The sequence below is a fragment of the Cyprinus carpio genome, chromosome A7, assembly GCF_018340385.1.
Source record: "Cyprinus carpio isolate SPL01 chromosome A7, ASM1834038v1, whole genome shotgun sequence".
Taxonomy (NCBI): Eukaryota; Metazoa; Chordata; class Actinopteri; order Cypriniformes; family Cyprinidae; genus Cyprinus; species Cyprinus carpio.
In genome coordinates this window covers 16,012,877-16,027,168 of record NC_056578.1, presented here as the reverse complement: position 1 = coordinate 16,027,168, position 14,292 = coordinate 16,012,877, and the positions used below count along the sequence as shown (strand labels likewise).

The 14,292-nt window shown below is 37.2% G+C and overlaps 2 protein-coding genes and 1 non-coding gene across 3 annotated transcripts in view; all 3 read right to left on the bottom strand.

The window, feature by feature from the left end:
• Positions 1–7,302, bottom strand: part of LOC109072428 (pleckstrin homology domain-containing family A member 7-like) — a 93,191-nt gene extending 85,889 nt beyond the window's left edge. The window contains exons 1-4 of the mRNA XM_042759932.1: positions 6,924–7,302; positions 6,490–6,773; positions 6,305–6,381; positions 6,068–6,125 (exon numbers count right to left, since the gene is read on the bottom strand). Coding sequence (XP_042615866.1) covers positions 6,068–6,125; positions 6,305–6,381; positions 6,490–6,572 — 218 coding nt within the window. The 5' untranslated portion in view covers positions 6,573–6,773; positions 6,924–7,302. The remainder of the gene's footprint in view (positions 1–6,067; positions 6,126–6,304; positions 6,382–6,489; positions 6,774–6,923) is intronic.
• A 4,034-nt stretch (positions 7,303–11,336) lies between these two features.
• LOC122145613 (40S ribosomal protein S13) lies at positions 11,337–13,378 on the bottom strand. The gene is made up of 6 exons (XM_042759931.1): positions 13,267–13,378; positions 12,635–12,683; positions 12,467–12,545; positions 11,889–12,058; positions 11,659–11,759; positions 11,337–11,408 (listed from the first exon to the last, which is right to left on the bottom strand). Exons 1-6 carry the CDS (start codon positions 13,287–13,289, stop codon positions 11,375–11,377), a joined length of 456 nt encoding a protein of 151 aa, XP_042615865.1. The 5' UTR covers positions 13,290–13,378; the 3' UTR covers positions 11,337–11,374.
• Positions 11,472–11,600, bottom strand: LOC122145851. The gene has a single exon (XR_006160586.1). It is a non-coding gene; the product is annotated as a small nucleolar RNA SNORA19 (small nucleolar RNA).
• Positions 13,379–14,292: the final 914 nt, after the last annotated feature.

Below are 14,292 nucleotides of genomic sequence, written 5' to 3'. Positions count from 1 at the left end.
TAAGAAGTGGAAAGTATTGGTACAACACAGACCCTCCCTGGATCAGGACATTGCTCCAAACTAGATGAAAGAATCTGGTCAGAGAGGCGACCAAGAGGCCTACAGCAACTCTGAAACAGTTGCAGGAATTTAAAGAGTGGTCATTGTGTGAATGCGACAACAATATCACAGATTCCTCACAAATGTGGCTTGTGTGGGAGGGTTTCAAGAAAAAAGCCACTCCTCAAGAAAGGCCACATTCAGTCACGACTGAGCTTTGCCAAAACGCACCTTGAAGATTCTGAGACAGAAGAGACTAAAATTGAATTATTTGGCCTAAACACCAAACGATTTGTCTGGCAGAAATCCAATACAGCTCACCATCCAAAAAACAGCATTCCTGCAGTAAAGCATGGAGGTGGTAAGATCATGTTCTGGGGGTGTTTCTCTGCAGCAGGGACTGGAGCACTTGGACTGGAGCAGGGACTGGAGCACTTGGAAAAATGGATGAGGCAAAATACCATTAAATTCTTGAGGAAAATCTGCTGCCCTCTGCCAGAAAGTTGTCAATGGGAAGAAGGTTTACCTTCCAACATGAAAGTGACTCAAAAGCACACAACAAAACTGAGCACACAGTGTTTGAAGGAGAAAAAGGTGAATGTCCTTGCATGGCCTAGTCAGAGCCCAGACTTAAAACCCATTGAAAATCTGGAATGACTTGAAGACTGCAGTCCACAAACGCTCACCATCAAATTTGACTGTACTTGAGCAGTACTGCAAAGAAGAGTGGACAAATATTGCAAAGTCTAGATGTGCAAAGTTAGTAGAGACAGAGACATATCCCAATACCACCATTTTTTAGATAATTTTTCCAACTCAGTGATTCTGTTCTTTCTTTGACATGTTGGCGTTATATCTTCCACTTGGATGTTATAAGTTGCACTGAGTAAATACAGCTGGATAAAACAAAAACTGTCCATCTTCATTTCAGGCTGCAAAGCAACAAAATGTTATTATTTTACAGGGGGTTGATTTTTTTTTCTATACCCACTGTACATATAAAGAGAGAAAGGGAGACTAACAATGTAAATGCCTTTACTGTCATTACTGTAATACTACAATTACATTCTAACACATCTTAAAATCTATTCATATGAGATTGCACAATATTAACACTAACAGAATGTTTAAAATTCAATTGAAAACACCTTATCAGACTGGAAAAGGCACCTGAATGATCTCTCTTAAAGGTCAGCTCAGGATCCACCTTCAGTCTCCTACAGTGTTGGAGAACATGTGCCTCTGTATCGGCAGCAATGTCCCAAAATGAGTGGGAACATCTGACATGCTTTCCTTCCATTCATATCATTTAATTAGATGAATGTGGGATGAATACAAACAGAGTAAGGTGACTTATTAAATGTTTGGTATAACTCAAGCCTGCAGTATATCAAATATAATTTGGATGAAAATTCAGTAAACCAGATACAGAGCAGTCCCTCATGAACCACAAAAATAATAATCACATCAGCAGAAATGATGGTCTCTGAAAGTGCCTAATGTAACCCAAGCGTACTTTGTCTCAAGGACAGTCTAAGCATCACTCTCTCCCTATTCCCTACTGCTCCACATTTAGCAACCTTCAGTACTCTACACTATTTGCAGTCTATAGCCATTAATGTTGATTTATAAAATTACAAGAAGAAAAAAAAATCTTTTTCTCAAAGTTTGAAGTGAGGGAATGTGCACACAAAATTCTTTGGCATAAGTGAGTCAAATAACCACAGACAGTAAGCAATGCAATTTAAACCACAAAATGGACAGATTAAAGGGGTCATATGAAGCAGTTTCAAGTTTTCCTTTCTCTTTGGAGTGTTACAAGCTGTTTGTAAATAGATAAGATCCCTAAAGTTGCAAAGACTAAAATCTCAAACCCAAAGAGATATTCTTTTATAAAAGTTGAGACACATCCACGCCCTCCTAAAATGCCTCGTTTAAACACTGTTACTGATGCTGTGTTTTTCTCTGTGAGGCAAAACTACTTTGTTTGGCCTTCCAAAAGATGACAACTAGAAATCAGTGGTTAAGTTGTATTTACAACACTGTTCCAGAACAGTTCAAACTAAATATTCAGATGTGTGCAGCTCATTTTACGGAGGACGAGGACTGTTTCCTGGGAGAGTAAGCTACAATGCAGGTGTTCTGACAAATAATGCTGACTCACAGCCTGTAAGTACGTTTTCATATTTAAAGGATTTGCCACTGATGATTGAAACGCAAGTTTTAAGCAGTGTAGAGTAATGCTTGTTGTTTGTCGTTTCTCCGATCACAAATGCAGACATGGTTTTGTTTACGTAGCGTGATGCAGCGCAATGCGTAAAAAGACAGTATAAATCATTATAATCAGTAATTATGTCCCCACTGGATGCAACAAATGCCACATTTGTAATGGGTTTAATTTGTTTGGTCTCATCGCACCGGGACACGGCATCACAGTATGGTAAGGGGCGTAAAAAATTTCCGTCACACATTGGCATCTGACCAATCACAATGCACTGGATAACTGGCCAATCAGCGCACACCTCGCATTTCAGAACGATGAGCTTTGTAAAAATCAATGCGTTTCAGAAAGGTGGGAGAGGAGAAACAATGTACAGTATGTGGAAAATATATATATATTTTTTTTATTTTCAACCACATAAACATATTTAATTACAGCAAATAATGTTCTTTTTTTTAGCAATGTCATGTGACCCCTTTAAAGGACTGGAAGGCACTCACCATACCTAAAAAGGCAGAAATAGGAAACAAATTATGCAGCCTTTCTATTTTAGCATTCTTTAACTAAAATAACAATCAGCTCCCTTTTCTAGCCCGTTAACACAAAATAACACAAATACAATGTCTAACAGGATCAAAACAAGAACCGTAATGTCATTTAGCCCACAAATTTATTTTACAGTCTTTACATTTCAGCTCTCTAAGGCCTCTGAGCTGTTCAGTATTTGACTGTGCCCAGACACAGTACAATGAGTCCCTTCACATAGCCCACAATAAAACAGTCAGCAATAACATATTTCTAAAATAATTTTCTTTGACCTTTAAAACACCCCCTCTCACTATAGCAGCTTTGACGAGACACAGTTTTCTGGTCAGATACCAGTGGAGAATTGAACTAACAAATAAACAGCTTTATGGGAAAGTGGTACTATTTAGATGCAAAGCAGAGAGCAAGACACTAATGCATTCTGGATTGCATGGACTACGTTAATGGTGCTTTGAGATAACTGGGTGACTGCCATGATATTCTCATAGGCAGATTTGCCAGATGCAGTGACTGCCTAATATTTTAGCATCTGTGTGCGATGAGTTGGATAAAAAAAAAACGTATGAGTAATACAGAGGAACAAAACATCACAAAGCAATTTTAATAATAAAACTGGGTTACCAAAAGCTTCATCTAATACAACAATCCACAACAGCCCTGTTCCATCATTGAAGGATTGTGTACTTTAAATTTACTCTGGTGAATGACTTTAAGGGCTCTCCAAAGCTAATAATGAAAATAAGCCACAAGTAAGCATTGTTTTCACTGCAATCCTGCAGCAAGTCATTGCATGGCAATTGTGCAGAAGCAAAGACAGGCTCTTTAAAATTCAGACACAAATCCGTAAGGGGAAAAATCTTATCTTAGTAGCTTCAAATTGCCTCTCATTTGCTCCTGCTGTCCAATTTAGTTTGTTGATACGGCATTGTAAAGCATAAATTGCAATCACATTGGTTGTTTACCGGCAGCTGTCGGGTTTATTTCTCAATTTAATTAGAGCCAGAGCATGCAAATGATTTACAGCAGTACTGTAAACAAAGAAATTATCTGTCAGGCAAAAAACATTCTTACAGTATATCTCAGATGGAACAGGTCATACAATTAAGGATGGTTAATGACTAGACTGACTACATTGAATGACTACATTGCCTATGATGATAGTGGTCTGGTTGCGGTTTCCACATTAGTGGAACTGAATGGATAAAGTGATTTTGGAGAGAAAAGCCACCATGAATTGGCAGTGTGATCGCACCATACATCTCTGTCATTCCACGGGCATATGGGCACACGCACATACACACGTACAGACAGGGCACAACATCCGCTAAATGGGGAAGGTTAAGGTCCGTACAAGAGAAGAATTTTAATGGGAAAACCCATCCAGTCTTTCTGGGCAGTGCCCTTTATTTCCTCCATTAAGTGGGCACAGAAGAGGGTGACTGTAAACAGTAGTGAGGACTATTTAATTAACTAGCACTGCTACAAAGACAATGGTGAAAGATTCTGCTAACTGTCACAATGAAGCACACTTTTTCATCAGAGATCAAACAGAATCAGATCTCCTTGCAATTATCAACTGAAATCTAATGTCATCCAAGTGAACTAGACAGGTAAAGCTACAAAACAAAAATGCAGTGCTAACACATGCAACAGGCAATTGTGGTATTGTCAATCTGAAATTCTACCAAACTATACTAAGGTTTAAAAATAATGTTACGGTAATGAAATGTTTAAATAATGTAACACTGTAAATTTTTGTCATATTCCAACTTGAATACACTCCATTTCAGAGGAAAGACTGAAAATAGAATCTACTGGTTTCAGGGGAAATCATCTTTCAAACAATGAGCTGGTTTGTTAATACAAAAGTACTTATCACAATTGTACAGAATTATATTGGGAAACATTACTTAGGGAGCTCCTGCAACGTTTATGAAATCTAATTGGCTGTGCCAAGCCACACATTCTCATCATATAATCTATATTATTTACAGGCAACGTTCCATACAGCAGCACTGACCACAGCACTCCCAACACTCTCACGCTTATTCACACCAATTTTATGGGATTTCATCCTCTCTAAGTTCTGCCTGCCCCTGTCATTGAAAATGATTAGTGTCCTCACACCTAATTTTTTTCCAGGCAGCTCCCTAAGTAGAACTTCTCTCCATGCCACAGTCCACTTCATCTAACTTCTGCTGCTCACTATCTGCCCATGAGTCTCCTCACCTGCTGAACATGGTAGAGATGGATGTTGAAGAATAGACAGATTCACTGATTACTGGATGTGCAGACAGAGAGATAAACAGATAGATAGGCATAGACAGACTAGCAATTATTATTTAATTTTTTTTTTCCATTTTCAAAAGAATATTGAACATATATGCTCCGTGTTATATTACCTGGGCATTAAATTACAAAAAAAAAAAAAAAAAAAAAAGTTAACTGCTGAAAGAATGTATCTAATACAACAGCTGAGGAGTGTTTGTTTGTTTGTTTGGAGCAAATCGAAATGCAAAAATCATATTGGTTACAGAAATGTAACATTCAATGATGGCTTAGATACATATATGGATAGATACATTGACAGATATATTTGAATATATATGGATATATAAAATGAGGCCACACTCATTTTTGATCCAAGATGGTGCCAGTGTGGTTGTTGGCCTGCCATCGCTCCTGTCCTTTGTTGTTTTTCTGTACATGTTTGTGCTATCAAAGAGTATGTGTGCTCTCCTTTTTCTTGGCTTTTGGATGAATGGTATTTTATGTATTGTAATATGTACTAACTTTTGTTATGGGTTATTCGTTGTTTTTGTCTGTCTCTTTTATTTTCTTACTTCTTTATAGTATCTATAGTATTTGTTAGTGTACAGAACTTTGGTAGACACTAGTTGTTTGATATAAATATATTGACCTTGACCACTGATGAATAAATAACAGTAATGTGGATCTCTGGATAAACTACTAGACAGTTAACTGGACAAACCAATGGACAAGCAGACTGATAGCTGGAAACCAGCTGTCAATACCTCACACAATCTACACTGAAGAGCAAATCAGTAGTAAACATTCAATCAAACCTCTGACTAAATTCAGTGATCTGTCTTTTCTAGACACTTGGTACGAACAGACAGCGGGCGCTGATCACTGCGAGAGGCGGGAGTGAGTGCGCGCTCGTTGGGGAGGGCTTTGCAGTTGCACTCGCATCCTCGCGGTCTCATAAGGACAAAAACAGGAATGCTTTCTATCGCTTACTTTATAAAGTAGCTGGCGCCTTCCTCTGTGAAGCCCTCTTCCCATCCCCGCGGTAAATCTAAAGGGAGAGAAATATTTGTACAAAGCTCCATTAAGTTTTTTAATGAAACAGAAAGTAGCCCACCATCAATAATTATGCAGTGGACGTGTTTCCACCTGGTCACTTTAAACACACTTACCGCACTATCCGACTAAGGATGCAAACTTTAGACTAGCCAGCATAGTTTATTACCGTACCTGAGCGTATCATGTGTCCTGAGTTGACAGGTTCTCCAGTGCGGGGATGGAGCCAAGTAGTGCCGCGAGTTTTGTCGCTGGAACACAAGAAACACCTGTTACGAGACCCATCGGAAAAGGCGCGGATTCACCAGAACCACAATAAAATGCAACGACTGCGGTTAAACCCTTCATAGCCTGCTTACTTGATGAAAAAGACCCTTCCATCCCCACACACTCCGTAGGACCAGTGCTCAGGTAGTGTGTCCCGCCCGAGCGGAGCCGCCATGATCCCGGTTGAAAGTGAGAGCTTGCGCCGCAGAGTTTCCAGGGAACCGGACAGTCCGATAATCACCACTAGGGCTGCACTGCTGTTAAAGGGGCAGGCCAAACTTGTGGAAAGTCTTTGTCCCAGTTATAAGCCGACAGAAAAGAAAGAGGCCATCAGGCGGGATGTTGATGCTGGGAGTGCACAGATGTCCACGAAATTCTACTTATCAAAACAAAGGCAATTCTGTAAGAGTGTAACTTCATGCGTGTATTCACACAGATCGAGTTACACTTTGAAACATGTAACGTTACAGATTAACATTCCCGCAAGTCACGCGCATTCTGAAACTGTGGTTGGATACTTGTTTACCTTGTAAAAGCCAGACTGCAGGGGACATATGTTGCACTGCGGTCATGATCGACAAGCTGAGCTTTTTGGCAGGTTACAAGTAACGTTAAGCGAACAGTAGCATATGATTTAAATGACAATAGTACGAGATGAGTGATGATTTTAGTCAGGTTAAACCTGTCTATAAACCTAGCGTTTCTCCTACGTGTTCCCCAGCCAAAAATATCCGACTGAGAAAACATATCTTGCGGATTAAACATTTTTTTCTTGAGTCCTAGATATGCTGAGAAAGTCATGTTTGCTCATTGCTGACAAAAACAAGTAAATTTGCTTTGTTTGCACTTGAGCATTGCACTGTGTTCGCGCCACTTTTCGTGACCTGCACGCGCATGGGCAGATCTAATGAAATATCACGTACTTGGCTTTTATGTTCCCAGACAGGAAAATTATTAATTTGTATTATATTAATAGATTTTTTTAAACCAGGTATGTTATTAATAGTTGATGTTCAGCGGTAGTTGATCAAATATGCAAGAGCCACTTAAAAAAGTGTCTACATTGACTCTGTCTCAGTTCATATTTCAGAGCACTCATAAAGATATTTATTAATTAAATATATATTAAATATAATAACTCAATTTTTTATTATTATTCAAAAAGTTTTTATTCACCAGACACATACTTTTATACTTAAATATATGTAATAATAAATAAGTTTAATAAGTAAGTTATTTTTACTGCATTTTCTAGATAGCTGAAGGCCTTAACATAACTGGTTATCTGACTTAATATTAACTAACTATCCAAAACATTTGCTGGTGAATGGAGCTTATGAGAATATGAGCTTGAGCTAATATTTGGACAAGAATACACTTCCTCATGAAAGCAAACATGCCAATATGTCTCCACGTACACGTCTGCCATGATGACCACATGGATGATAACCACAGAAACACACCCGGTCAAGCTTCTCGCTGAGGCAGGGCAGAGTCACAACAAAAGAAACAATCCAACTGCAACAACAGCTGATTATCCTTCCACTAGGCCATGCTATTTATAGCCACCCACAGTCTGTAGTCTGGCTGACAGTTGACCTTATGTAAAATGCTTCCTCTTTTGTATATATATGTAAAAATATGTGTATAAACAAGGTAAACAGCATTTTTCTTATTCAACCCGTCTGCTGTTTTTGTCTTGTTCAGATGTTTTATGTAGCATAATTTAACAGATAAATTCTGACCATTCTGTTTTTGCTTCAGATTTCGAAATACAGTCTAATTTATTAATTAATTGCTTGTGCAGCATGTATGCAGCATCTTTGTTTGGATCATGATTAAAATACAGTGGTTGAATGGAAAGAGCACAGGCAAAGCCTTAGTTTGTTTATATGAAGAGATTTCTTTTGTGTTATTTATTTGATTTGGGGTTTGTCTTAAAATGTATTATTATAATTTCACAAAGAAATGTTTAGAATTTTGTCCAAGCAATAATACAAAAACACTGTGAATTGTATCGCGTTGTGAGTTGAGTGAATCGTTACATCCCAACTTTTTACAAAAGATACTAATTTGTTTATTTTTTACAGTAAAATAAATGTCATCTTTCATAGTGTATTCACTATGAATAAATTAAAATATAAGATTTACATCCTGTCAGAATAGTATGTAGCATTTTAAAATACAATAAACATCACTTCATGTTCAGAAGTGTGGGGTTTAATTTTTCATAGAAACATCATATAGATAAACCTGATTTTGTCATAAGACAAAATTGTCATTTCTGTTCCTAGAGCATTTGTATAAAAATTAATTGTAACCTTATATTCACAAAATATATGAAGCAGCACAAATTATTTCAATGACGATGATAGAAAGAAATATTTCTTGAGCAGCAAATCAGCATATTAGAACGATTTTTGAAGGATCATGTGACACTGAAGACTGGATGATGCTGAAAATTAATTCAGCTTTACCATCACAGGACATAAATTACTTTTTAAAATACATTCAGAAAACACTTACTTTAAATTGTAATAATATTTCACAATATTACTGTTTTACTGTATTTTTAATCAAATAAATGCAGCCAAAAGAGGTTTCTTAAAAAAAAAAAAAAAACATTACAAAATAAAATAAAATAATCTCAATAAAAACTGTAATCTCTGAAATCATGTTTGCCATATCATATGAACTGGCTGGGATAAATGCATGGATTAATGGGAAAATTGTGATCTGTTTCCCTTGAACAAAACACAGGATTTTCCCCTTGTATCCCTGATTTACACTCTTTTTATACTCTGTTCTTGCCAAGAACAGCCATTTGTCTCCAGTTGTGTATCTACATCAAACACTTGAAAGCTGTATAAAAATTTTAGCACAGAATCCCTTTGGAGTTGGGGGAACTTTTGTCGACATGTCTTTTTGTTGGTTTGATGCAACATTTCCCCCTAAGGATGACTTAAACTCCAACAGAAGAGACATTGACAAAACACAATGGAAAAAGATGCTTGTGGCTGCAGTAATATAATATTTGCTACAAATGCAGCTGCTGTGGGTTTATTTCTGTTTGTTTTCAGACAAATCGTTTCAATTCTTTTACTGATCTTAATGATAAAGCATTCAGTACATGCATTTCTCCCACTATTGAAATACACGAATAATAGATTGTTCCGAAAGAAGACATTGGCATTTATATTCTAAGACCCCTAAATCTCTTGTTCATGTAAAAATGACATCTGCAGAGGGCACTTTGATATTGGGTCAGCAGTTTTACACAGCCGAGTCCCTTGGCTTTGACTGACACTTCTTAGGGGCGCTCGAGTTGATTTGGGAGTAGGCTAGCTGTTTCTGACAGAACTGTAACCCTACAGAGGCACACCAGCGCCGTGGGACCTCATGTTAAAACGCCATATGCCTCCCACAGAGCACAGCACATGTCCGGCTAATAAGCTTGTATGAATTAGGGACTTTCTGTAATGCCACTTAAAAGGTCTTCCGTCTACTCTGTGAGATGGGCTGCAGTCCAGTGCAGCTCTGCAGTATTGTACTGCTGATGGTTTCCTCACCACTGCCAGCAGCTCACAATGCTGCAAGGTGACTCAGTGTTACTTTTCTCTCTTACTGGAGAGGTTCATACAGAGGCAGCTGCAGTTAAATCTCTGCATGCAGAATAACGTGATCTGCAGTATAGGCGACTCTCAAGGCGTGCTAAACAGTGTCAGTGCATCATGTGACACGGTGAAAGCACAGTTTGTGGAAAGTGTGTTATTTCATTTCACAATTTAAAATACCTCATCTCAGTGATGTGACCTCTATCAGTACTAAATGATTTTTAATCAAAATGAAAACGAGTTATGGTGCCGTTCATAATAGACCGCCAGAGCTTTTGAGAAATTGCTTAAAACGACGATTTAAAGGCTTTTTGTATAAAAGCCAGACTCCATTAATTGAACAAAGATACCAATCAATTTTTTTAAGGATATAAGAGGTTTCGGTAATGAAAGGCTGTCTAAATTATCCTTAACCAGGAAAAATATTCACATATTTAAGACATTAAGACATTTAACGAATGTCCATTTGCTCTTCTTCATGTGACTATTCTTTTTTTTTTTTTTTTAAATAGATTTTTTTCTACGGCGTCGATTAATGCAGACAAATATCTTTTGACATTTAACACTTTTGGATTAATTTAATTACCATTAGCACACACTTCAGATGGTGGGTGAGCACTGACCTCTAGTGGACAAGATCCTTAACGTTGTCACTTATTCAGGCATTATATCAACATATAGCACCTTACAAAGAATTGAATCTCGAGTCTTTCTCTATACGAGCTACTAGTCTTAATCTAATTGAAACATTTCTTTAGAATAATTTGCATTTGCTTGAATGCTAATGACACACACCTCTATGAGGTTAGCTAAAAAAAAATTGACCATAAATATTGCATGAATTTCTTTTTAATCAGTGACAGCTAGACATGTAACTGAATCTTTAGCCATTCATTGAACTTGTCCCCGAGACAATGGCTAATAAATCAACATGCCTTTTTCTTCCTGCTCTATTGTGGCAATGGTCAGACTTGCCTTTTTTCCATTTTGGAGCAATTTAAACTCATTTATTCTCAATGTTCTTACGCTGTCAATAACACAAAGCATGATGTTCTACATAATGCTGGCCATACTTTTAATGTCTGTAAAATGATCATTTAAACAAAAAAAAGTTACATAGATTTACAAATCGTCACAACTATATCAATCATAAATGAACTGTCTGAAAGTTAATATTCAGTAATGATGGATTCTGAATGTGACATTTACATGATCAGATTTCTAGTACTTGTAACCGCTGTATTCTACTCAGAAACTGCAACACAGTTCTGTGCCCAACAGTAGTACAGAAAATCAGTCTGACAGCAATCACACAAACACTTGAATTGATCCAAATATTTTTATTTGTCCAAAAACTGCAAATTTATGCCACCAGTGCAGAAGCTGTGGAGGATTCGCTGTGGAGGAAAACAAACAAATGAATCAGATAAAAAAAAAAAATCAGGAAAGACAAAGAAGGTTTTTGTGCGAAGGGGACTGGCAGTGCTGGCACAATAAAGCCAAACTGCTAATTTACCTCCAAGGTTTATCTAGCACATCAGAAATATCTCAGTTCTTACAAGGGAAGAATGGGACAATGAAATGTGCACCACATATTAGTGAAGGAATTCCTTGTAATATCAAAAAACAAGTCAAGTAAACACTCACTACTTCCAGTTGGGGGCAAGTACTCTCTTGGTCTTGTAGTAGCGGGCAAGCCTGTGGATTCTGCTCTCAACTAGAATCAGGCGGAACTTAGCATCCTTGTCCTGCAAGACCATGAGTGACATTTAATAGTTGAAATATATTGGACAGATTTTTCCATAAATCTTTAAAAACGATCATCTGCACTGTAAAGATGCAAGTACATGTTCTAATATGAATGACTGTTACATTACCTTCCTGTTCCTTTCCAAGTGCTTCCTCACAGCAACAGCCTTCTTGATGAGGTGGTAGAGATCCTCAGGCAGGTCAGGGGCCAGACCTTTGGACTTCAGGATCCTAAGGATCTTGTTGCCAGTGACGAAACGCACCTGAGCAACACCATGGGAATCCCTCAGGATCACACCTAATGAGAAAACGGCAGGCGATATTAGCTACATAATGAAATTGGGCAGACAGACAATACAGACATCAAATTTACAAATATGAAGACATATGATGGAAAAATGTCAAGAGGCATAAGCAATAAGCCTACAGAGAAAAAAAAAACCCAATGAACATGAAGGCATTCTCTTCTACTGGAAAACAGCTTACAAATCTCAAATGTGCCTCTGCTGTAATCATTTCACTAAATCTATTAAATTGGTTTTATTCATAATAGTTGATGTTTTCCTCTAATGGTCTTAATTGATTTCAAACTTGTCTTTGTATGACCACTGTGGATAAAATGTGCTATAAGAAATCTTATGTTTCTCTTATGTGATGGACCTGACTGCCTTCGGTTAAAATTCCTTTAATATCAGTCAGAACTTACCGATCTGTGAGGGGGTCAGACCCTTCTTGGCCAGTTTGAAGATTTGCTCTTTAACATCATCAGATGTCAATTTGAGCCACTAAAAAACAAAAGTATTGAATATTTTAACAGCCTTGACAATTTAGAGAGGCATCATTACACCAGATGAATCAGAATCAGTGGACTTACTGTGGGGACACTTCGTCTATAGGGCAGTGCTGACTGGGACAAACCCTTGCTGAAAAATAAAACATTTAACAGTTCAATACATGTTCCAGAATGAAAAATTAAATTACATCTTCTAAACTATTTCCCTTCTCCTTCAGTAAGCTAAACTGTAAACATGATAACTGACAGCAGGTAATACAAAGCATAGGTAAGTGAATATCTTAATATCACTTGAATCAAGCTGAGCTTTAAATTAGTCTGTTAAATATTCTGATAGATACATAAAAAGCATTTAGGAGATGTTCTAATCGGCCCTTACTAACCGTTAAACGCATCTGACACACAAAAACGTGGGATGTGTTAGACTAAGCGACACGATCCCAGAACAATCATGCCGCACAGACAAACTCTCAGTGTAACTGAAAGGGTATGTAAAGATCCTCAATGTGTCCGTCCTGCAGCGCCTCACTCTACATGTGCTGCCATCACGCTTCAGAGCAAGCCGACGTGGGACTAAATGGACCTCTAAAACTATTTTCTAGCACCAATGGAATACACATTCATGGCTCAGCCTATGTTATACAGAGTTAACCGTGTTTTGGGTTGGTAGTGTGGCCCATAGAATGTGTTTTTAGCGAAATATATGCATTTACCCAGGAGCGTGCATACGACCCATGATGGCGGCTTTGAGAGCGAGGAAAGAGAAAGACCGAGCCGAGGCCGAGAGGAAGTGAAAATGGAGGCGGAAGTGATGTCAAATATCACTTCCTGTCTGTCGATTTCATGATCGTTTAAGTCTTTTTTCTTTGCTTTGCTCGTTCTTTTTTCTCTTCTTTCAGACTTTAGTTTAGTATGTTAAATATGTTTTTTTTAATATACTTTTTTAAAATTATTTTTTCCATTGTGTTTTCTGTCGTCTATTTCTGTCATCTGAACTGGAAAAAGGCTTATTTTCCCAATAAATCCAGATAAGTACGTCATTACATTTTGCATAAAAATAAATTAAAATTATATAATTTTTAAATTCAGAAATTATATTTTATACAGTCTCTTCTCGCTCTAATTTCGAATTAACATTTTGGATTTGATCTAGAACGGTTCTTTGGCATGAATTCCCAGTATAATTTTGTCCATTATGTGATGTAATGTTTTTTTTTTTTGCACTTTATTTGCATTTTTTTTTGCATTTTTCATCATTTAGTTTATTAATGTCATCCTTCTTGTGCTTTGTCATTTGATAAAAAATACACCACTCCTTTCATATCCACCGGCTGGTGGCGCTATAAGAAAAGCCCTACTGCTGTAAGCTTGCTATAGAAATGGAATAAACAAACAGAACAGTAGCATCTAACAGAGTTATACAATGGGCGGAGCTTAGCGGCCAATTCAGAACTCTCCAATTTAGAACTTTTCAGTGTGTGGTTTTTGACCTTGTTATCTATTTAATCTTCTTATTGTCATTATATGGGTTTTAATTATAATTCAAACATCCAGTATTATTATTATTATTATTATTATTATTATCCAAACACATGATAACAAGCATTTACAGTATTAGATCACATGTTACCAGTAACATTTTTCAGCGCTGGTCAGGATGGACCAATCACAGGCGTTTGTGATGAATATATATATAAGTAAGTAAAAATATATTTTATAGATATTACTCGGAAAATGTT